This window comes from Lepisma saccharinum, chromosome 7 (assembly GCF_977018435.1).
Source record: "Lepisma saccharinum chromosome 7, izLepSacc3.1, whole genome shotgun sequence".
NCBI lineage: Eukaryota > Metazoa > Arthropoda > Insecta > Zygentoma > Lepismatidae > Lepisma > Lepisma saccharinum.
This window is the reverse complement of record NC_139235.1, coordinates 60,335,257-60,361,351: the sequence shown is the minus strand read 5'-3', so window position 1 is coordinate 60,361,351 and position 26,095 is coordinate 60,335,257. Positions and strand designations below refer to the sequence as shown.

At 41.0% G+C, this 26,095-nt stretch overlaps 1 protein-coding gene across 1 annotated transcript in view; it reads left to right on the top strand.

Annotated features, from left to right (window-relative positions):
* The window catches only part of LOC145989867 (chaoptin), an 838,754-nt gene that overhangs the window by 800,955 nt on the left and 11,704 nt on the right, over positions 1–26,095 (top strand). Inside the window, exon 6 of the mRNA XM_083125332.1 lies at positions 19,984–22,988. Within this exon, the coding sequence (XP_082981458.1) occupies positions 19,984–22,988 (3,005 nt within the window). The remainder of the gene's footprint in view (positions 1–19,983; positions 22,989–26,095) is intronic.

The window sequence follows — 26,095 nt, the reverse complement described above, 5'->3', positions numbered from 1 at the left end:
CAATAACTAAGGACTAAATTCACGTTGATCAGCTGTGTGTATATACTCAGTTAAGATATATTTTGGCTTAGTGAATTTGTTTTCCTTAAACTCACAATATAAACAAAATACTATTTTTGAAAAGTTAAAAGAATGTTTCGCTCTCAAAACTATGTAATTGTGTTCAGTGAACGACAAAGCATACAACATGATATAATTCACATAATTTAAAATATGTCCTGATATAGTTACATTCTTCTTTCTTAGAGGTTCTGTGGAACGCACGACTGTGTTTGTGCCCGAAACGTTCACGACAGCGGTTAAGAGTTAATAACTAATAATAGTTATTGTAAAATGACAATTATAACGGAGGTTATAATTTTTATAGTCATTATTATTTCTACTAATCAAGTTTTATCAGTGGCCTACCCCTTCTACCAATATTTCTGGCAACGCCTGTCCTGATAAGGGATGAGCCCCCCCGAAATAAAATCCTGGCTATGGGCCTGAAGCTTTGTACAATCTGTCCCAGGGGTCTGTTGGGAAACGCCGTGCATAACGGCACAAAATGGGAAGAAAGCGAGTTGGAGGAGCAAAGCCGTGCGCTGTTGCGAACAGCTGGTAGCTGCAGTCGCGGTTTCCCCTCGCGCATTCATTGGTCGAGCCCTCTCGAGTCGCTACTTTGGCAGATAACTTGTTTCATTCGCTCTTTCAACATAATTGTGAGACAGAGTATTTACCATCCTCGAAGAAATCAGCACCTGCACATGGACAATGAAACTACATACGCAGAACCAATACTCAGATGCGACATATTTCTTCTACGAGCATGTTTCACGGTATGACAAGCTCCTTAACCATTTGACGTTTCTTTTGGTCGGAAGCAGTGATGTGCGTTTACGCGTAAACAACGATAGTCTACATTCTACACGTATACTATTTTATACACGTAGATGACGTAATCTATGTAAACAACATGGCGAAAGGTGATAACTTAGCAAAGGACGCCGTGGAATTAAAAGAAAATTATAGTGCGTATCAGTTGCTGATGTGTGAGGAAAACTTTTTATACACTCCCTTCCAAATTCGAACAATTTCTCACCCACGAAAAACCTAACATAGGAAATATTCTAGTATTTATGGGGAAAACACTAATGTTGACTCACGACTGCCATCTGTTGGATTTTTTGAATACTATTTATTTGCTTCCATAGTTGATGGATGATAGAAGAGAAGATAAATTTTGTTGTAAATTGGATTATTTTAAGTTCATTAGGAACCAATATAGTTGAAAATGTTATTTTCCTTTCATGAAAGTCTTGAAAATTAATTTTAATGCACTTTAGATTGTCTACGTAGTCCATGTAAACTACGACCCAATGTAATCTACGCGTAGATTACGTGTAGACAACGCATGTAGACGTAAACTTATAGTGTACGGCACATCACTGGTCGGAAGCCACAGGTTTACTACGTCACGGTAGTTGTCCAATCTCAGAGTGCGGAAGAGTTATGGACTTTCCTTTAAGTTGAGGCTACACTGAGACCTCTCAGGACGTGATGTTGAAAAAATTAAAAGAAAATGTCTTACATTTACTTACGTTTATTGTCGTTTCTTCTTGATTAAGCTCACTCACAGCGATATAATACCACTATTGTGACAAACACAATTACAATACAACGAACCTTTCTCTGGTAAATTATTCAATTGCACACATCTTTTTACATCTGAGAATCAACGTTCTAGTCCCTACTGTTGTCCTGGTAACCGTTTCAACAACCGATATGTCGGTGCCAGACTGGATAGTTTTAGAAATATCTAGAAACCGCAAATGGCTTCCGTTTCCGGTATCACCTTCAATCACACATAAATAAAAAAATATAAATATTATAACACGAACAAATAAAACATATTTATATGTTAAAAATAAATAAGGTGTAACAACCATGGTGATGGCTACGTATTGAAGTGTCCTTTTTTTTAGGATTCTGAACGTAATGAACTTGTGGCTGATATGCGTGTCTTATTTCAAAGGCCTGACCGGCAAGACTTAATACCCGCGGGGAGAATTGAACCTTGAAACGATTACAAGGCGATAGCATTAACTCTACCAAAGAGTTCCGTTGTTTGATTCTAATAGGAATACCCTCGCAGAAGAATCTGGTTTGGACTTTGCGATCTGAAGGTGAAGAGAGAGTAATTCTGGAAGGATGGAGAAGCGTCTTCCGGAGAGTCCAACCGAGTATCTTTATTTCTAAACGACTCCTGAGAACGAGGAGGAGATTGTAGAAATTGGCGGTCCCTTGGAGGAAAATGCTATAAGTAGCAACGCCGTTAAGTCTCTCAGGACGTCCTCCTGTTAAGCCAAAGAACTCCAGAAACTTGGCAAAGGGGCGGGACGAGATCGCAGTTTGGTTCCAAGTTGAGGAAGTCAAGGAGAGGGAAGCATGTACCGAAATTGGCATCGTTTAAGCCCGAGTATATGAGGTTGTAAGCCGATGGTGCGATACGACTTGATTAAGGGACAAGTGGATGTGAAAATCGAATTTGAAGACTTTATAAAGCTGTTTGCAAAAGGGCCCTTCTCCTGTTAAGACTCCGAATGGTGTATAAAAGACCCTACGGCCGCAGATTGGACCAGGAGGTGATGGCGACTTGAGAATGGAGGAGAGAACGTGACAAAATCTCCCCCCGGCCCCCCTAAAATGGCGTCGGTTATCTCCTGAAGTCGAAATTTTCTTCCTCGAAATTGACACTTCTTTCGCCCCTCACTGGCTGCCGGGAAATTCGGGTAAAGTGGTGTCAAATTACACTGCTGACAGTAAAGGCCTCTCCTGACACTTACGAGCTCCAATTGTGTCCGTGGGAAAAAGGATCGCCAGGATATTTACTGCAGAGGATGAATATGCCTTGTAGAGAGATGAGGTTAGATACCGTTGCGGGTATACAAACAGGTAAACATAAATTGGCAACCGATTGGATGGAGTTAAGGGCATGATTCAGGGCAACTACTATTCAAGAGAGCAACTTGAGTTCTTTCCATAACCACGATGTGAAAGGCCCTTTGAAAAAGTCATTTTAGAATAGTGGAAGTAATTCAAATTTCGCAGTTTTGCGGCAAAACTTCACTAAATTGAGATAAAAATCAAAACATTAATATCACCCTGAAATAAAATCTACATGTTGAAGTCATAGTAGTATTTGCAACCTCCAGAAACGGAATAGCCAGCGCTAAAACTCAACAAAAAATACAGTATAGTTTCACTTCGCTAATATTCATAGTTTAAAAACATCTTTCATCAAGTCTCCTGGGGGAAGCGCAACAACTTTTCTCTGAGATTTTGAGAAATTAAGCCTGTGTATGGGACCTGTGGATACTACCATCCTGAGAAAACTGTGGAGTTAAGATTGAATAGCGTAACCCGGTCATGGACACTTACAGCAACGACTGCGGGTTCGTCGTGTTGAGCACACGTCATTCCGTAACTAGTGAGGACGGCAGTCGAGAGGTAAACCTTGTCCCAGCTAACTGTAGAGCAGGGCCGCACTTAGCGACAGAGAAAGGGGACAGAAATCGAGTGGTGAAAGCCAATGCGAAGCAGGGAAAGCGTGTAACTCCAGTCGCCCATTACGCAATCCCGTTCCTCTTAATGTTCATTGGTGGAGCCGTCTCCCGTCACTACTTGCGCAGAGACTTGTTCTCGTTCGCCTGCTCTACAGATACCTGGTACAGGGAATAGGCACTGGCCCTCACGGGCTGTTACACCTCGGGCAATTATTAGAAGCATCTTTCACGGTGCGACTGACAGAATAATCATAAACGGAATTTCACAATTTTAAATTAATTTAAAGACTGCTCCTTCATCAATATCAATATGTTTATTCATCATTAAGCATTACAATAATGCAATAGATGTCGTCATCGGTACAAATATAAGACATAATACAATAATAGTATAAACATACAAATATAGAACATAATACAAGAATAGCATAAACATACAAATATAGGACATAATACAAGAATAGCATAAACATACAAATATAGGACATAATACAAGAATAGCATAAACATACAAATATAAGACATAATACAAGAATAGGATAAACTTACAAATATAAGACATAATACAAGAATAGTATAAACGTACAAATATAAGACATAATACAAGAATAGCATAAACGTACAAATATAAGACATAATACAAGAATAGCATAAACATACAAATATAGGACATAATACAAGAATAGCATAAACATACAAATATAAGACATAATACAAGAATAGGATAAACTTACAAATATAAGACATAATACAAGAATAGTATAAACGTACAAATATAAGACATAATACAAGAATAGTATAAACGTACAAATATAAGACATAATACAAGAATAGCATAAACGTACAAATATAAGACATAATACAAGAATAGCATAAACATACAAATATAGGACATAATACAAGAATAGCATAAACATACAAATATAAGACATAATACAAGAATAGGATAAACTTACAAATATAAGACATAATACAAGAATAGTATAAACGTACAAATATAAGACATAATACAAGAATAGCATAAACGTACAAATATAAGACATAATACAAGAATAGCATGAACGTACAAATATAAGACATAATACAAGAATAGGATAAACATACAAATATAAGACATAATACAAGAATAGTATAAACGTACAAATATAAGACAATACAAGAATACCATAAACTTACAAATATAAGACATAATACAAGAATAGGATAAACTTACAAATATAAGACATAATACAAGAATAGTATAAACATACAAATATAAGACATAATACAAGAATAGCATAAACGTAGAAATATAAGACATAATACAAGAATAGCATAAACGTACAAATATAAGACAATACAAGAATAGCATAAACATACAAATATAAGACATTATACAAGAATAGCATAAACATACAAATATAAGACATAATACAAGAATAGTATAAACATACATACAAATATCACGTGTTTCAAAATAATTTGAACGAATTCAACTCCTTATAATTTTTTTATTAATTGTGCAATTTATTTAAAATTTGACACATAAGTACTTAAACTGTCCAAGTTTTAGTGGTAAAAACAAAAATACAGTAACTCACAAATCCCCTTTGTTACCCTGCATACATCAGTTCGGTAGTCCAATTCTTCCCAGACCCGTTTCAGCATGTTTTCATCAACAGTTTGTACTGCAGCAGTAATGCGCTCTTGCAGTTCACGGACATCTTGGGGTAGAGGTGGTTTGTACACAATGTCTTTGGGCCGGACCCTGTGGCTTGAGTGGTTAGCACATCGCACTGCGACGCCAAGGGTCCCTGGTTTGAATCCCGCTCGGGCATGGTTCTTTGTGAATGTCCATTCATCCATTTCATCATTTCATCACTCATTCTCATCTTCGCAAATTAGCCAAGAGGCACAAAATGCGAAGTAAGAAAAAAATATATCAAATCAATGTCTTTGGCATGTCCCCACAGAAATAAACCGAAGGGGGTTATGTCCGGTGATCTTGGTGGCCAACGTAAAAGCTGTTGATCATTAGCTGTTAAATGTTGTAACAACTACACTCGATAGGGATACATGTGTAAACGCTTACGCACTACGCGTCACACAGTTGTTCGAGACATTTGAAGTTCTCGACTAGCTCTCGCTATAGACTTTTGAGAGCTGCGTTGAAAACAAGCTCGAACTCTCTCGACATCTGCCTCAAACGTGGAAGGCCTACCAGGCGATTTTCCCTTGCAAATGCATCCTGTTGTCTTGAATTGTTGATACCAATTGCGAATGGAGTTCTTTGATGGTGGTTCTTTACGAAATTTGGTACGAAACTCACGTTGAACACTCACAACAGACTGACTAACGTGAAATTGTAGGATGCAAAATGCTTTCTGTGCACCACAGGCAGCCATCTTGCAACGTATCACTCTGCCACCTGGCGGAAGAACTTTGAACTACTACGACCGTGTCAAACAAAACTCGAGGATGTGGTAGAAAGTATTTGAATACAATTTTAATCGTTGATAGTGTTTTAACGCTCATGGAACGATTTTTTATCGTTCAAATCATTTTGAAACACGCTGTACCTATAGGACATAATACAAGAATAGCATAAACATACCAATATAAGACATAATACAAGAGTAGTATAAACACACAAATATAAGACATAGTACAAGAATAGTATATACATACAAATATAAGACATAATACAAGAATAGCATAAACATACAAATATAGGACATATACAAGAATAGTATAAACATATAAATATAGGACATAATACAAGAATAGCACAAATATATTAATATAAAACGTATTACAAGAATAGCATATACATGCTACATAAATATATAGGGTAAGTATGGAGAGGACAGTATTACATATATTAAGAGTTCTAGAAATTTAAATCATCTTCTGAATGCAGAATAAATTCATCTATTGAGTAGAAAACCTTTTCTCTTAGCCAGTCTTGTAGCATCCTTCTAAATTTTTCTAGAGGTGTATAGTCAGCTGTCCCTGGCAGCTGGTTGAAGAGTTTTATTCCCATGTGTTTGTAATTATTTTGTACTTTGCTTAGCCTGGTTGATGGTGTGTCCAACTTATAACTGAATCGTGTGTTGTGTGTGTGTACAGAGTGTCTTATATTGAAGTTATGAATATTTTCTTTGATAAACATCCAATCATCATCATCGTCATTATTTGCCTAAAGAAACAAAAAAGTGCCATAATCGATTGAAACATACATAAAATACGATTGAGGAGTTCAGTGAGAAAGGGGCCATGCCACTCACATGTGGGTTTGTTATATTTTTTTGCACATTCGACAACTCGTGCCATCTAGCGTCAATTCCTGTAACTTCCAACCTTGTGGCATGTGCCTACCTCACTACAGAAGCATTTACAAATGCATGTCTATTACATTTTATAGGAAACATATTGCTTTAAAATGCTTTTCCTGCACCGGGCTCGGTTTCTGACCTGGACGTAGGTGCTCATTGCGAGTGTCCCTTTGTCAATTTCACCATCCTCATCGTCACGATTATCCAAAAGTTGCAGAAAAGGGACGCTAAAGAATAAAAATCACATGAAATCAAATGCTTATCCTGTAAAATTACATTTTTGTGGAATTAGCACCTTTCCTACTCAGCCCCTACATTACAAAAGTCAGTATCCATTTCGTGAATAACTCAAGTTTAATTGATTCATTAACTTGTGTTTAAGTTTACTTTATGCACAGGAGAGCTAATCTGGACTGGACCTACAGCTTAAATGAGATCCGAACCACTATGTGCCTCCATCGGGTACCGAATCTGGAACCTCTTGATTACAATTCGACGACCTTATTACTACGCCATCGTGGAGGCTCAAGTTTGTTTTAGGCGCACTTTTTGCACAGACCAATCGGATCTGGACCTAAAGTTTAAAGTTGGAATCGAACCACTCCATTCCATTGGGAACGAACCCAGGATCCATTTATTGAAAGCCGACTCATGAATAACGAAACAGCAGCTTTTCCGGAAGATGGATAGTGGGCTCTTCGGTTGCCCGATCTAACTCCGTTCGTAGATTGAATAACTAGTGGAACCACAAGCAAAAAAACCTGCTCAGACCCGCGACTTCTGTGCACCGTACTTCCGTGAGGAGGGGAGGGGGAGAGTGGACCATGGTTCCTTATGGCCCGAGCGGAACGGAAGAAGTGAAAGCTGCACGGGGACTTTTCGTCCAAGGTTTTTTTCCTTGTGGATCAGTGACTTATCGGAGCTCCGTGAGGTAAGATGGAGGTCATGGGCAGTTACAGTAGACATCGCAGTAAGATTGAACTGCAGAAGCGTGAATTAGTGAGCTTTCAGACTTAAGCCTCACGCGACACGGGAACTTCGCAGAAGCGACAAACAACACCCGTATCCAACCATTCTGTATGAAATCATTCACCGTGCAAACGGAACGAGCAGCTTGTGGTGTCACTTTGTTAACGACAGGTAGCACATATTCCAGAAGGTTCGTTCCCAAGTGACATATGTCCCTTCTCGCCTGTCGCTTCGGTCTGGAATCCCGCCTGCATAATGAATAGTTTTCTCACTTGCGGCCTTCATGAATTAAAACTGATATTAACTTTAAGATCACCCTATTTTTCTACTTTTTCACTTATTGTAAATACAGTAGTATCGGCATACATTACCTTTCTAGTTGCTGTAATTACAGTAGTTTAGGCATAAATTACTTTTTAACTTGCTCTAGATACAGCAATTTCGACAAATTACTTTTCACTTGCTGTAAATACAGTAATATCGGTATACATTACCTTTCTACTTGCTGTAATTACAGTAGTTTCGACATGAATTACTTTTTCACTTGCTGTAAATACAGTAGTTTCGGCAAAAAGTACTTTTTCACTAGCTGTAGATACAGTAGTTTCGACATAAATTACCTTTTTACTTGCTCTTAATACAGTAGAGTTTCGGCATGAATTACTTTTTCACTTGCTGTAGATACAGTAGTTTCGACATAAATTACCTTTTTACTTACTCTTAATACAGTAGTTTCGGCATGAATTACTTTTTCACTTGCTGTAAATACAGTAGTTTCGGCAAAAAGTACTTTTTCACTAGCTGTAGATACAGTAGTTTCGACATAAATTACCTTTTTACTTGCTCTTAATACAGTAGAGTTTCGGCATGAATTACTTTTTCACTTGCTGTAGATACAGTAGTTTCGACATAAATTACCTTTTTACTTGCTCTTAATACAGTAGAGTTTCGGCATGAATTACTTTTTCACTTGCTGTAGATACAGTAGTTTCGACATAAATTACCTTTTTACTTGCTCTTAATACAGTAGAGTTTCGGCATGAATTACTTTTTCACTTGCTGTAGATACAGTAGTTTCGACATAAATTACCTTTTTACTTACTCTTAATACAGTAGTTTCGGCATGAATTACTTTTTCACTTGCTGTAAATACAGTAGTTTCGGCATAAATTACTTTTTCACTAGCTGTAGATACAGTAGTTTCGACATAAATTACCTTTTTACTTGCTCTTAATACAGTAGAGTTTCGGCATGAATTACTTTTTCACTTGCTGTAGATACAGTAGTTTCGACATGAATTACTTTTTCACTTGCTGTAAATACAGTAGTTTCGGCAAAAAGTACTTTTTCACTAGCTGTAGATACAGTAGTTTCGACATGAATTACTTTTTCACTTGCTGTAAATACAGTAGTTTCGGCATAAATTACTTTTTCACTAGCTGTAGATACAGTAGTTTCGACATAAATTACCTTTTTACTTACTCTTAATACAGTAGTTTCGGCATAAATTACTTTTTCACTAGCTGTAGATACAGTAGTTTCGACATAAATGAGTTTTTCACTTGCTCTTAATACAGTAGTCTCGGCATATGTTACTTGTAGTCGCTCTTACTTCAAATCCCGCCCATTAGAATAATATCGAAAGTTGAATTCCAGCCGCGCTGCTGGTATTCGATATTACAATCCTCATTAGCGCCTTTGATCATTATCCACAAATCCCTGCCCAGTTTAATAAGCCCCTCCAACATGAAATTTAACGCAATTGCACCAATACAAGTACTCGAAAGCGGGCATTTCATTTGCTGAAAGGACCACTCGTACAATTGGACTGGTTGTTGGTGGCAGGCAGTCCTTTTGTTCCCGCGGCTGGCTTTGAAGATCGAACACAAGGGCATTGTTGGCGGCGGTTTATTGTCTGATGTATATTATGCTCCTGACACTCGACTCCGCACTAGATCCTGTGACCGAGTTAGAAGGCTATCGATGGATCGCCAGTGCAAATAATTACAGGTGGTCGGATTATTATGTTACTTGCTTTTAATCACGTGCCTGAAGTATTTGTCTCAATTCGATTGACAAGAGTCATTCATTAGTATGCTGTCGTAAGTGGCTACTATCTATTTTACCTTTTGCCTATTATAACACTAGGTTCCAAGAGTTCACCACTTTTTCAGACTTCAGATGAACTTTCATTTGTTTTTGGTAGCTTCTGCGACTGTCCCAAAGATGTTAAAATGTTTACTTTTTCTATTACTGTTTCAGATATTGTATTTCACATATGAGATATAATACTCCTGTTTGTTCCAATTTTTAATATGTTGCTTGAAGTTTGTCCTTTTTAGGAATAGATAATGTCTGGAAAACCTCGAAAATTCAGTTTCTGGAAGAATCAACATTTTTTAGAATAGTTTTTTGAACAAAGAACACAAAGGACAAACAATAAATTTTTACCTGTTCTGGACATCCCATACTTCAATTTGATAGGCTGAGTATTACCAGTAGTTACAATATTAATTACTGTAGGAAAGGTCATGTTTTGAAATATTTTCATCGAGATACCTACTACAGTAAGTGGCTAATGGAATTTCCACACTTTCTTTCCGCAATTTTTGGGTTGTGTTTGGTAGATATTAGAATTAATACAGATTATATAACTAATTTTTACTATAATTATATCATGATTTTTTATAAAAAAAATCTTTGTTAACTATAGGTCAAACCTGCCCGTATCACTTTTACATGCGAAGTGTATACTCCTAAAACTTGGTTAAGTGGGATTGTAAAATATAGTGACATATTTTAATGAACTGCCCTAATGGCTTTAACTTGGAAAATTTTGGTTCGTGGTCTGTAAATTTTGGAAAAGTCAAGGAATTTTGTTGATAGATAAAGTAATCGGGACTGGACGTACAGTTTAAAGAGGGTTCCGAACCACTGTTCAACGTGCCTCCACCGGGAATCCAACGCGGGTCCTTCGAAAATCGAAAATTGAGTCCTTGAATTTTGCTGCAACAAATCATGTGGTAATATGCCCGCCTCCTAATAGTGACAAATTCATAATGCCATTGGAAGGCTACATTAAAAAAAAGCTTTGAAATTCACAAACTGTGTCCGTAAAATCAACCTTGAAATTGGCAGCGTTTTAAATGTTCATTAATATTTCTGTTTAAATACATTACGAAGGCTTCTTAACCAAGGAAACTTAACTTCGAAAGAGTTTTTGCTTAGCTATTGTATACCCTGGAGTAAGGCCGCGCATAGCGGTAAGGAAAGAGGAGGGAATCGAGTGGGCAGAGCGAAGCAGTATAAGCTGCTGGGAAGGCTGGTAACTTCAGTCGCTTATCCCCCCCCTTCCTGGTACCGCTCCCGCCACTCGGTGGTTTGTCGTTCGCTTGAAGACCTTGACGGCCATCAAGTGAGTGATTTCACCCACTGATACGAGCAGTTGAAACCAGGACGGCCAAATCCGGATAACAATTTTCCGATATCGGATAATTTTCTATCCGGATTTCAAATATCCGGATACAAAAAATTCTGACATTCGAATCCGGATATCCGATTATCCAAATATCCGGATTGTCCGTATTATCCAGATATCAAATTATCCGGATTATCCGCATATATCTTATATCAGGATTATCAAAATATCCAGATTGTTCGTATTATCCGGATTATCCGTATATTCGGATTATCCGAATTATCAGGATATTCTGATAATACCAAACGTCCGGATATCCGAATGTGTGCATTATACGGATAGTTTTATTGTTTATCTGTTTTACGGTTTATACACAATATTCTTTTATTCGTCATTTTCGTATTTCACTACTCGGATTTTCTACAGATCCTTCATCAAATCTGTTCTATGCGGATATCCGAATTTTTTGGATATTCGGATTATCGGCATATCCTAATTCTCTGGATATCCGAATTTTCCAGATATTTCGGTATCCGGATTATCCGTTGCATCCGAAACAGATATTGGATAATTTGAAATCCTGATCTTAGTTCAGACTTCGCGTGTTATCTTCTTCTCTTCCCTTTTGGGAGGGGGATTTCGAACACTTGTTTGCCAGGGTTGTAACGAATGGAAGGGGAAGGAATGGCAACCGCCACATAGGGAGCAGGTATTTCAGATGGAAAGAAGGGCAACCCCCCGAAGTAATCCTGCATCCACCCGCATATATTCGAGACTATGCGCTTGTTGTCCTGGTACCTTAAAGTATATCAGGATATCAGTTGCATGAATTTTACGCTTTTTAATGTATCTTATTTATTGGTTTGATTGATTGATTTGCTATACAGGGTGAGGCAGTCAAACGGCAAGGTTTTTTTAAAAAATCACAAAAATTAGAGAGAGCAAATATTATTTATTTTTTAAACATGAATGTACTGTACATGAGTGGAAATTACTAGTGTACCTGAAAAAGGTTCATTTTTTTGAAAATGCTGTCGTAAGATGGCGTCCTTGGTGTTGCACACATTGTCGGAGTCTCAGAGTAAATCCACCCATGACGCTTCGTAGCATCTCCAACGGAATGTTGTGGATCTCTTGCCGAATTCGCTTCTTCAGATTATCCCTGGTTCTTGGGAGAGTTGTCCTTGAATACTTTGGATTTGAGGTAACCCCAAAGGAAAAAGTCAGGAGCCGCCAAATCGGTGAACGGGCAGGCCACGGAATATCGCCGAATATGCTGATGAGACGACCATGAAATGCGAGTCTAAGCACATCCATAGACACTCTGGCAGTATGGCTAGTTGCACCATCTTGCTGGAAGAGTGTTTCTCTCTATTTTTTGTGAATGTTTTAAATCTTCCCTTTTGACTCCCTCACACTCTATTTTACTTCGCTTCTTGTGCAACTTTTGGTTAATTTGCGAAGATGGGGATGAGTGATTATATGATGCCCAGGCCAGGATTCGAACGCGGGACCCCTGGCCTCGTAGTGCAATGCGCTATCCACTCCGTCGGCATTATTGGTTATTTATTGATAAAGTATATGTACATGACAAAATAACATAGATGAGTCTCATGTGACTGCAGCATGCGCACAGCTTCCATATTTGCGGCCAATTTTATTCCACGTTTGCAAGAAAATATCCACCACGTAGCGTTCGCTACATCTTCACCAATTGCACGGTTGTTATAATTCACGAATATCTGTGCTAGTATCTCCCGCCTGCCCGCTTGAATTCCGTATGCTTACAAGAACTGGCCTCAATCATGGCCGCTCGAAGCCACAATGCAACACTTTGTGACGTAGGTAAAGCACACCTATAATGAAGAAAAAAATGCATGGTACTTCATTTATAATATTTCAGTTCTTTATTTCTGGAGACGAGAACGATACTAAGTACCCCGTGAGTGAGGAGTTCGATGATTGCATAGTGGGTGTCAGATCTGTTATTGTTTTTATTCTATAATTCTTGCTGTCATTAAATTTGAAATTTAAATATTGCGAGTTGTGTAGGAATCCAGTGTTAGGATTGTAGATTGTCTCCCTTATTCTGAGTTCAGAAAAGAGAACTTGCGTTTTACAATATTCAGTTTGAAACTAAACGCACGGCCATGAAAATAGGCGGCTGGGCAGAATTGCGCTGGTGCCACATGTGGGAAAAGCAAACCGAGGCAGGGACAAAAGTCTCTGGTTCCCGCGCACTGCGTGGCAACGTCAACCGGCCTGCGTTGCCTACTTCGAGCGTCAGACCGACTTCTCTCTGGGGTCCTTTTGTGTCATCCTGACATTTCGAGCAAATTATGTCAGTGTGTATCGCGTGGATTACAAAGACCAACTCTACAACGAGAACGCAAGGGGTTTTGCTCCCACGTGGCAACAACGCGAACTTTTGTCACCCGCCTAATTTCATTTACGTGCGTTTAATGAAATTTGTTTCGGAACATATTCAATTTTGTTATTTATTTATTATTATTTGGGGGGGGGGGGGAGGGATGCGCTGATGTCGCTCGCTTCATCCTGGAATCCCAGAACAGGACTTCCCTACCCGGTCACAACCTGGCTGTCCCATTATATTTTAACATGAACTTCGTTCGTCTGCTTGCTTTCATCGGCCACCACACATGCGTGCGAAACTGCTTACCTGGCACGCGACATTTAGAAGAAGAGCATTTGCCCTCTAAAGGTTTGGATAGCTCATTATTTGTTTCCCCTTTGGAAGGACTCTTGTAACAGCACGTTCAGCCTCCATGATTGCACGAAACACACGGTTGGCATTGGGAACAACGGTAGACGACAGATCATTTCTTGGCTGGAGCTGCACCAGCATGAGCCTCCTGCTCTATACCTTTTGCTCAACCTTTCGTATAAAACCCATAATAACATTCAGACGGTACAATTTCCTATATATTGGCGCCATTTTAGAATAAATAGCGGGAAGCAATATTGAAAATCGTGTTAACCTTTTGAAAGTTTTTCTATAAAAGAACCGCCCCCTTCCTTTTCGCAGCTTCAAAGAAAAGGCCCGCTTTTTGCGGATAAAACTCTTTTTGAAACAGTCATTTCCCAGGACGGCGTGCACCTTTTCCCAGATATGTCACGTGATTCCATCCGACGGTGGTCCTAATGGCAGCTCCTTTAATATCCTGTGAGAGCCACTTCACGCAGCACACGAGAGTTACGACCGTCGCATACATGGAAGGATGATTTCTCTCCCTTTGAGCTCAGAGCGTCGTTGGCACAGAAATGAAACGTTACGCCTTTTAACGTTATCTAACAGAAGCCGTAAAACTGCGAAGGGAAGTTTGCTTCGTAAAAAAAATTATTGATACACGGAGGTACGTGTGTGCAAAAACTTCTCCTATGGGCTAAAGTAGTTTCGTGCCACTTGTGTTGATATGGAGAGGATGCGATCGAGTAATTGAAGGGAGTTCACGTCGAACCAGGAATACGAGTTCCGATAGCAATTCTTAGAAGCTCACATTTTTTTATTAGAATATATTTCAAAATATATTTTTAATAATATTGTTTTGCAAGAAGCAAATTTTTACGCATCTACAGGGTGTCTGATAATTCAATGCCTACTTTTAAGTTGGTAATACATAATGTAGAAACCATTGAATAATGACAACTATCACTGGAAATGAAAGGTAGTTCTGTATCATTTATGTTGCAGTTAACTGAACATGGCACTAACGCTTAGCACAGAGGAGCGAGCAAGAATTTCTGCAAGGTACGAGGTATGGAAATCGGTAGTCCAAGTCCAGAGTTGAGAATGGTCGAAATGCAACGCTAAATCCCAAAACCATTGATTGATTGATTGACTTGCTTTTATTTTACTTCGCTTTTTGTGTCACTTTTGGCTAATTTGCGAAGATTGGGATGAGTGATGATATGATAAAATTGATGAATAGACATTCACAAATATCCATGACCATGCCAGGATTCGAACCCGGAACCCCTGGCGTCGTAGCGGGATGTGATAACCACTCCGCCACGGGGAAAAATGTCATATGGATGAGAACAGGTTCTGTGTACGTACTGAACACGTGTGGGAAATATTTGGAAGCAGCCCTACAAAGTCCGTCCGTCAGGCCAGCAGAGAGATCGCTCTAACACGCTATACCATTGAGATTGTTTTGGGAAAAATAATCCGTTCCTGGAAGCCTCATTACCTCCAGTAAATCATTCCCGAGGACTGTGACCACTGTATCATGGTCGGATGGGAACAAGATAATCCTCTACCGATTTCCATACCTCGTACCTTGCAGAAATTCTTGCTCGCTCTTCTGTGCTAAGCATTGGTTGCATGTTAAGTTACCTGCAACAAAAATGGTACATAACTTCCTTTCATTCCCTGTGATACTTACCATTATACAGTGGTTTCTACATTGTGTATTACCAACTTAAAAATAGGTATTGACTTAGTAACACCACCACCGAAAGAAAAGAATAGTTTGACATAGCTCAATTACGATAGACCTTCTTACAAACAAATGGTAGATGGTTTGTGCGAATTTCTTTCCAAATTGGACGTCAGTGTTCCTCAAAAGGTAAACCCTCAGCTTCCACAGTTACCACCAAAGTGTTCGAGAGAATCGTATCCTATAATTTCCTGGCCTGATGTTTAGCAACATTCCCTTCGGTCCAATATTTTAAAGCTGGAGTCATGTGAGATTACGTCGGTACAGTAGCGTTCAGTGAATGAAGCTTTGGAAACATAAGACAGCGTCATCAATGGTCTCACGAAGTGTTTCCCGGGATGATGTTCACTGTGCACCACATTTCAGCTCCACATTTCAATCTGGTGGTGAAAATTTGAACTAATTTTTTCCGTCAGCATTCGCTTCCCCATGTTCTCTATAGCCTTTCTACCAAGTTTCACCGCAATCCGATGCTTCAAACGGGATCCAGATAGCTCTGAAGAGGGGAAATTTAATTGTGGCCGCCCGGTATGCTGCAAATGGAAGCGTGAAGTCAAGACACGCGTACACAAGGAATAAACCATAGCTTATATAGCTGAACGTAGAAGAACATTTTTCAGCCAGCAATGCGATTTGATAAGCCCTGGGTAGACAGTAGAGGAAGAAAAAATAACACCCATTCAAGAAAATAAATTGCCATCCGCCTTTCCGATCGCCATATTCTTTTCTCCCCTGGACAATATTGCATGACGAAATTACACACTATTCAGTCACTTGAAACTGAAGTCGATGTAACAGATAAAAAATTCGGCGTTTCGCCTGCAGGGGGCAGCACTTGCGCTCGCTTTTATCGCCGAAGTGAAAAGGATCGCAAGAGAGCGCTATAAATCATAGAACGAGGCCAGGTATTTGGGCCATAAATTCCCACCACAGGGGAGCCTTCTGCACTGCGAGAGAGCACCCCCCCACCCACCCCGCAAGTAAACACGTTCCTCGGGTAACGCCACGTCATTTCCTTGCGGAAGTGCAAGGCGCGTTGGACGAGCTAATAACAGGCCGAGCGCCGGCAGATAGGAGGCAATTGCTATAAAACACTTGAAAGTGCGTGGGCGCGTACGGTGCGTGCTCTTACGGCGATCCAGGGTGGCGCAGTGCGTGCGGTTGCCAATGGATATTTTGTTTCCGGTAAAGGTGTCAGGGGTGGGCGGTTTTTCACGGGTGCTTAAGGTGAAGTTTTTTTTTTATATAAAATTGCCCTTGTAGAGCGAACTACTGATACCTTTACGTTCTCAAAATCAATGGGCAGGCCTCCGTGGCTAAGTGGTTAGCACATCGCTCTGCGATGTCAGATATCATGAACAGGGTTGTAAAAGACCCAGGAATTTTAAATAAATTCAATTTCGGCCCAGGAGAAAAAATCAGCAAAGCGTAAATGGGTTCCGGACCGTAAAGAACATTTTTATCTGTAAAGTATTTTTATTCGGTCCGGGACCCTTCTTTCCGGATCATTTAATTACGGTCCTGGAACGTTTTTCCCGGATGATTTTAAATACGGTCCAGAAACCTTTTTCCGGATGAATTTAAATACGGTTCATTAACCTTTTCTCCGGCTCAAGATACAGTCCAGAAACCTTTTTCCTGGATCAATTGAAATACAATACGCTGCAAGAACTTTTTTTTCAATGAAACAAAACACTACTAGGACCGAATTTAAATTGTGCTAGAAGAAATGTTCCGGTCCTGCAGAGCAACCCAATAGAACCCATTAGAATTTATGGATTCCTGGACCTTTAACAACCCTGGTCACGTGTTCGAATCTCGGCCTGGGCATCATGGGTGTTATTTTTTAGTGTCCCTTCCTCATATCATCACTCATCCTCATTTTGCGATTAGCCAAACGTGGCGGAAAAGCGAAGTATATTAAACCAAATGAATCAATCAAAATCAATGACTTTTATTACTGATGATGATAATAATTTGCCCGGACTCGGTGATCGAATAAATTTTGATCTCCGCACCGAAGTTGTGTGGTTTTACTCTTCCATTGGACATGGGTGTTCCTTCACCAATCCAATCAAATCGTCACTCCTCGCCGTACCGATTAACCAAAAAAGTGTCATAAAAAGTGACTTGAAATCGAAACAAAGAAAAGTACACATACTTTGCGCAATAGGGTTGTGACAGTGTTAACATGAAAAAAATAAATTCAGGACCTCCCTCAACTGCATTTTAAAGACTAGCGAGGCTCTGTCATCTGGATCCACAGCCAGTATAACCCTCTGTGGGACTCGTGTTGTGTTGCCCATATATGTTTGTGACTTTCCTTTCACCAATTTTAACATATGAACTTTGATCGCCATCTTCGCGATTAGCCAAAAGTGGCAGAAACACGAAGCAAAATAAAGCAGATCAATCAAATTTGAAACGTGATTTTCGTTGTGTAAGGTGTCAAGGTGGATACATTTGGTAAGATTACAAGAGCTACTACATGCATTTGGATCACACAATTAACAAATGCTATTTTTACAATTGTAAAAGTTCGTTAATTTCTTTCAGCGCACTTCAAAAACTTTAAGAACACAGCATCTATAATTTTGCTTAAAACTAAATTGTATTCTCCCTCAGCAAGAAAATCCAATTAAACTCACCAGTGTTCAACACTCGGCAATCTCAATACATATAACATTAGTCTCTAACATGGCTTTCATTTATATTGCTCACTAACAACCTTGATGCTTTTATCACACAGCTTTAAAAGTTATTCCTTTCTTGTATATAAACAGCACAAGAATTACTACGCATTAAATTAGATGCTCTTTAGGAAAAATTGATGTAAGAAGGGGCAAATTACTTTCTTTGGTATCGTAAATGCATTAGCAATGCATTATGCACGGATTGTCACATGTCTCGATTAGACCAGTTGCATTTTTGCGACGATTCACTTGTTTTAATCAATTTGTGTTTAACACGACTTATTCGCAAGTTTTAAGGAAAATAGAATTCAACTTCCCAAATTGTACAATATTTTTTTGGTCCAACTTTTCACTTTGCTCAGCGCAAGAATTGCAAATTACGTAATTTTCCACGACAAGCAATGGTATCGCGAAATATTCTCAATCACCAGGTTCGCATCAGAAAAAAGGGGAGGAACTCAAGACGTTGCTTTAACTGTGTTTTGTGTAACGGCCGTGTCAATTACATAAGAAAGAATTGGAAAGGTAGAATTGGAACACTTTTACACTTTCACCAAAATCACTGGTTATAGCACTGTTAAATTCGTAGTAAACCACTTGTAACACTAAGTATAATGGCCACACTTTTTTTTGACAAAAATAAGTTTCATAACTTTGTACTGCACCTCAATATGATGTTCCTCGTAATTGCGTCGACGTTTATCCTTCCTTCCACGGATGCTTGACGAATAATTATCGACTCCAAGAAACGTGGGGGTGAATTTCCAACTTTGCCCCCCAGTCATAAGCGTCCTCGTTCATTCCACGTAATATCGTCAGTAGTTACTGTATTATAGTTCCTTGACGATACTTACAACTACGTGAACGTTGTCGCCAGGCAACACTTGTCCCCAGTTGCCGAAACGGGCCAAGTATACGCGAGCCCCAATTCGAATTTTGCCGAAGCAGCTGTTGCTTCCGCATCAAGCTGACGCGTGATTAGAACTCGGGCAGACTAGTGGAAGCGTGAGAGAGTGACCTACTGCTGGTTCACCTGCGCTGCTGTTACGTCATCGCCACTACTGGTGTGATACAAGAAACAGCCGAGAATAGCTGAACAGGTACTGCCACTTATAGTGAATTTTTAGAACTACTCAAGTTTTAATGTATTACGTAAGCGTTTTACGCCAAGAACACAGAGAGATGAGACTTGTAGGATTTTTCGGTAATTTTATATATAATAAACGTAGTTATTTGCCGGAAATCGCTACAGGTGATGTGATCAGCACAACGCTCCGTCGGCCTTTACCACCAGGTACCTATTGGTTTGAGACTGGGTAAGCCCCAGAGCCGCTTTATGTGGGGACAACGCCTGATAAATTCCAATCTTAGTTGCCTGGACAAAAATTTATAACCAGGGTAGAAACCTAGGACCTTGGATACGGCCAAGGAGGACGTCACGTTATGTTGTACTTTCCGAACTTCCAGGAGAAATGATTTAAAATTTCCAATATTCGTGGTTTCTGATTTCATACTTGCTTGTGTATACGGTGCTCTAAATATAGATTTCATTTCACTCATTGCATCTTCTTGCTTTCTTTGCAGTAACAACATTCCATCTCTGACGGACGGAAACTGGTCCCACATGCGCGGCACTCTCACGAATATGTTTCTGGGAGAGAATGACATCCCGGAAATCCCGCGGGACTTACTATCAGAGTTTCGCCACTTGGTGTGGCTTAATCTGGACAGCAATAAGATTATGGGTCTGGAAACAGGGTCCCTTCCTCCGTCCCTGCAGACGCTCAGCTTGAACCACAACCTGCTGGCGATGTTCCCGGCGCAGGCCTTGGACGAGCTGAGGGGGCTGTCGTGGCTCTACCTGAGAGGAAACTACCTGGAGGAGATACCGGAATACACGTTTCGCTTTCCGAAGAGGTTGGACAAGCTGGACATCGGAGAGAATTTTCTCCAGAGCATCCCGTACAATTTGTTCAACGCATCTTTAACGGTGAGGGATCTTAACATGGACTACAATTTCCTGGAGACGCTCCCCGCACAGGCTTTCAGAGGGCTGAACGCTGGACGTGTGTATCTGACGATGAACAAGATACGGGACATGGACGAGAGGGCTTTCGTGGGTCTGGGACACACGCTGGAGTACTTGGACCTCGGACACAATCGGCTGGAGAAAGTCCCGCCGGCGCTGAGCCAGCTGAAGAAGTTGAAGTTTTTGTACATTCCGTCTAATCAAATTCGAGATGTTTCCGCCGATGCCTTTGAAAGCTTCTCTAACTCCCTGAAGGCCGTGTCGCTTTCGGGAAACCTCCTCAGGCGACTGCCCAAGGAAGCTCTTCAGGAGTGTAAGAAACTTTCCCATCTCAATGTTGGCTATAACTACATATCAGAGGTTCGCGAGGACGATTTCACTCAATGGGGAACAAACTTGGACACGCTGGTGTTGAGAAACAACAGGATCGCGCGTCTCGATGCGCACGTGTTTCGACGAACACCGAAACTCAGGGAACTCAGTCTTTCGTTCAATCACATTATAGAAGCGGATCCCGATGCCTTCGTGGACGTCGGGAACAGCTTGATCAATCTCGAAGCCAGCTTCGGAATGTCCCGCGAGGATTTCCCCGAGGATTTCCTCAAACCACTGACATCACTGCAGTGGCTGGCCATGGACAACAATAACTTCAGAACGATCGGAGAAACTGGCTTGTACTCGTTCGGCAAGCTGCAGTATCTAAATTTGGAGTCGAACAGATTGGCGAAGCTTCCCAGGGGACTCTTTCATCAAAACGTGCACAAAAGCCTGAGGGACGTTCGCCTCTCCTACAACCACCTGGACACCGTCGACACGGAAACTTTCTCTCACCTCGGGGAACTGCAAACCGTCGTTTTGGCAGGCAACAAGATCAGGTCAATCCGTTCCAATGCGTTCAGAAGTTTGAATAAATTGGTGACGCTCATGATCTCCGACAACCAGATCAATAACATAGAACCACGGACATTTGTGCAGCTGCCGAATCTGTTGAAGCTAGATCTGCAGCAGAACAACCTCAAGGAATTCTCCCTCATTTCATTTCTTAACGTGACCAACGAGTACATGCCCATGACGCTAAACCTTTCCTACAATCAGATCTCATCCTTGTTTGCTAGTTCTACCGGTACGCCCCTGTACGTGAAAACTCTGGACATAAGTCACAATCGAGTCCCGGAAGTTCCGGTCAACTTCCTGCAGGGCTTCACTAAGTCCCTGAGGGGCCTCCACATGGGTTACAACAAAGTCTCCCGTCTCGACGGAACGTCGTTTGGCAATCTGGATTTTCTTCAAGTCCTTACTCTGGAGCACAACAGTATAGTGAACATTCGAAAGAAGGCTTTCATAGGAGTGGAGTCCTTGCAGATTTTGGATCTTAGCCACAACCACATTGAGCAGCTGCAGGTCGAGCAATTTTCAAATCTCAAGAACATCCGAATGCTCGACTTATCTTTCAACCACATCCGTTCTCTACCTCGCGATGCCTTCCAGGGTACGAAGCTCGAGAAGCTGGACCTCTCTCACAACAATTTTGTAGTCATGCCTACAAGCGCCTTGGCCGAAGTTGGAGTCACCATTCGATACCTAGATGTTTCTTACAATCTCATCGAGCATTTGGACAGCACCATGTTTCCTGAAACTCCGCATCTCCTGGGGTTAGGGTTGTCCCACAACAGGCTGACCATTCTTCCCGACAATGTATTCATGAGCCTTAGCAACTTGCTCAAGCTGGATTTGAGCGGTAACCCCCTGACTGCCAATTTCAAAGAACTGTTTCACTACCTGCAGAACCTGAAGCATCTCAACCTGGCCAACACCGGGCAGAAGATCACTCCGCACGTCCCTCTTCCTAACCTGGTGAGTCTGAACCTGTCGCGCAACCTCATATCGGACATGTCCTCCGCTTCCGTCGAGGGCTTGGAGAGGCTACGTCACTTGGATCTCTCCAGGAATAAGTTAGTGAGTGTTCCCTCCCAGGGATGGCCGCACATGCCCCTGCTGAAGTCTCTGGACGTCTCCAGGAACCCCCTGAAGATCATAACGAAGGAGAGCTTCGCGGGACTCTCGAACCTGCAGAGTCTCGACGTCCAGGACATAGCGAGGTTGGAAAGGTTCGACTCGGACTCTCTCGTGAGGCTTCGTCTCCTCTCGTCGCTCAAGATCCAAACGTGGCCGCAGATAGAGAAGTACAGGTTCCGCCTTGGAAGCGTCCTCTCAGGCGTTCCGTCTCTAAGAAAGCTCTCCGTAAAGATTCTGGAGCCCGTCCTCTCCGACCAGCTGCTAGGAGCCTTCAGTCCCAAACTCCGCAGCCTCGAAATAACCGGCGGGAACCTGCGGTACATCAGCCCGAATGCTCTGAAAGGGATCGAGAACAACTACGAGCTGATGCTGCAGCTCAGGGGAACCCAAGTCCAGGAGCTTCCGGCGGGACTCTTCACAACCCTGGAGAAGGTTCCTCACCTGTCGCTGGATCTTCGGGACAACAGGTTCTCATCCCTGAATCCAGACACGCTCTATCCTAACGGGACCAGCTGGGAGAGCATCGGCACTAAGCTCATATCAGGTAAGGTTTTATGCAGTGAACTATATTAAATTTCACTGCTTAAGTTCATACTTCTCCTATACATCTTTTCAGTATAACTAACTTTGTAATGTTGTTGCATTTGTTTTTAAGTTCATTTTGTTCCTGGAACTACTTCGTGAAAATGGGATCTGAACCACTATCTACGTCCACCGGGCATCGAACACAAGACTGCTTGATTGCAATGCAACGACGTTACCGTTGCAATTCTATTGGCGGAAGTGTCCAGAGCTCAAGAATCAAATACGATATAAAATACTAGTTCATATACCTGCTAGGAAGCCGAGCGCGTCAAGTGGTCGACTTTCGATCTCGGCAACAAAGTTTCCGGGTTCAAATCCCGGTGTGGGCATGTGTGTTGTTTACGAGCGTCCATCAATTCCATCTTACTACCACTCATCCTCATTGTCCTCAAAGTGGCAGAAAAGCAACACGAAATACAAAACTTTAACTACAAAATTATAATTGCCACCCTCTGTGACATAGTGGTTAGCCTAACGTGTGTCAATGCCGCCGGTTCAATTCGATACCAAGTGCTTGTCCCTCGTCTGCATTGTCACGTTTAAGCTAAGCGACCTAATTTATTTTTTTAAAATAGTTACTAAAATTCTGCCTCGATTTCAAGTGAAAGTACTGAATGTGCAGGACACGTAGGATTTTATATTCGATACCCGGTGGAGGCACATAGTGGTTCGGATCCCATTTTAAACTGTAGGTCCAGCCCCGATTAGCCTTACTGTGCATAAAGTGGACTTGAAACAACAAATCAATCAATCAATCAAAACGTAGGATCGTATTTACATCATATAATGTGGACAAGTATAGCGTACACCTGCAACAGATAAATGATTCCACCGAATGAAGCCAGCATTTGTACGAATATGGAAAAGTCCATTGGAGTTTATTAGCTTTTAGCCCAAAGTGTTTTTCCCATGAGAAAGTAAGGTTGGAAGGATCATTAAGCACTGGTTAAATTCCTAACAACCAAGCCAATCGATAAGAAGTTAAAAAAAAGAGATGCTGGAGGACTAACAATGTCAAGTGCGGTGGCTAACAAGCAATTTCTTGCAGCCCTGAGTATTGGCTTCGAAAGGTCTCCAGCAGGTTTCTTATAATGAATTTAGGTGGTCCTCGACATGTCAACTACAAAGGACCCAAGGTCTCCTCCTGAATAAACCTCGCCGTTCCTTTTCCTCCCGAGTGTTTCCGCTTCAAGTATTTTAGAAATTATGTCTCCAATTTGAAGTCAAGAGTGGAGAAAAGGAATGCGGAGTACCACAAATTGCCAATAATTCTTTACTGAACTCGTTTGGCTTAGCAATATGGCAGTAAGTTCAAACTTTGCACACTTCAGAGTTCAATCAGTCGCGAATGGCATTTGAATTTTCATGTATTTGCATCTGACGACCCTTTTCTTGTGCCTTAGGCTAAACGCGAGTGGGACTATAGTCGAAGTGGTGGGGATATCTCGATTTCAATGCCTGAGTTTAGAGACTTTGTTATTTTGGAGACTATCGATTTTTTTTTGTACATGCCTTTTCTACCTTTTTTACCCATTTTAGGAAGGTGATATGAACATTACCTTGCTCCAGCCGCCTTTTATACCCCCAGGTTGTTACCAGGTTGCTAAACTTACAACAACGACTGGGGGTTCGTCGTGTTGACCACACGTCACCCAGAAACCGGTTAGGGAGTGAGGCTGGCAGTTAATTAGAGGTTCGGTGAGCCTCGAGAGCTGCTTCCTGCAGCGACATTGTTGAAAATGGAATCTACGTCTACATGCAAGTTTTGGGTTAAGTTTTATGGGTAGGTTAATCGGGACTGGACCTACCGTTTAAAGTGGGATCCGAACCTCTATGTGCCTCCGGCGAGTATCGAGGCCCCTTAATTGCTAAGGAATCAGAGAATCCCTGATGGCTGCAGGTTAGTAATTTGGCGGGTTGATCTCTCAGGAGCCCCCCACTCCCCCCACTCCCTCTTAAGGAGAAAGAGAGTCTAAAGTTGAGCATCAATTTCAAAATTAGTCTAAAAAGGCAGAAATACGACGTAAAACATGATACAAAATGATTTCACACTGTCCTCAGAAGATCGCTTGAGAACGACTCAATTTTTTTTTTTCGTGGATGTTCCACATTCCCGACTTTTCTCCATCTGGTTATTGGACTCTCGCTATCGAAAGGCTAAGCCAGGCAGCCAATCTCCTTTGGCGGATTTATCTCCTCGCCGTCGTGTAGCAGCCAGACGGGATTCCCTTCCTAGGATGTGAAGTCGCTTTCCACCATAAATAAATCCCCGCGGCCACCCGTGTCTCCGCCTGTCACACTCAACCAGATTTGGGCTGGAGGAAAGGCTGCACGTCGGAGTTTTAGGTTCCGAGTGCTTTCAGGTTCCAAAAAAAGACTCTAAAATCCTATAATAGGTTCTAAAACTCTAGAAAGTATAAACGAAACTCCATTTTTCATTCATTGGGTAATGTGTGGTCAGCGCATCCAGTCCCATCGCTGCTGTTTCTGGCTAGCTTCCCAATTGTCATCACAACGCTGGGTCAACGACGAAATTGCGGGCGCTTCCACTGGGTTTCGAACCTTGGACGAAAGGCTGGAGCGCTAACCACTTGGCTACACGAAGCCCATAAAAATCCAAATTAGGCTCGAAAAATCCTGAGGTACGTTTCAAAAAACTGAAAATGGCTCAGAATTCCTCAAAAATAAAATTTCAATGGAATCGTAAGAAATTTTAATACATACTGTATATAACAATGAAATATTGGTTTCCTTACCAAATTTGTTATTTATTTACCTGCAAAGGAAAAAAAAATAGGTTAAAAACCTAAAATGCAAGGTCTAGTTATCAGGTTGATCAGAGCGTTTGTTTTGTGCGGTTGTTGTTAAATTATTTTGTCCAGAAAATACATTGACCAGCATCTGATCCTTTTTGAAGCGTATGTTGGTAAATTTATTGAAAAAATATTCAAGGGTTCATCAGCACTAGAGGCTGTTTGCATCATCGAAACTTTCCGAACAAGACTCCATATTCCTCATGTTTAAAAATTTTAATAAAATAGAAAGATAATGTAAAACGCTCCAGTT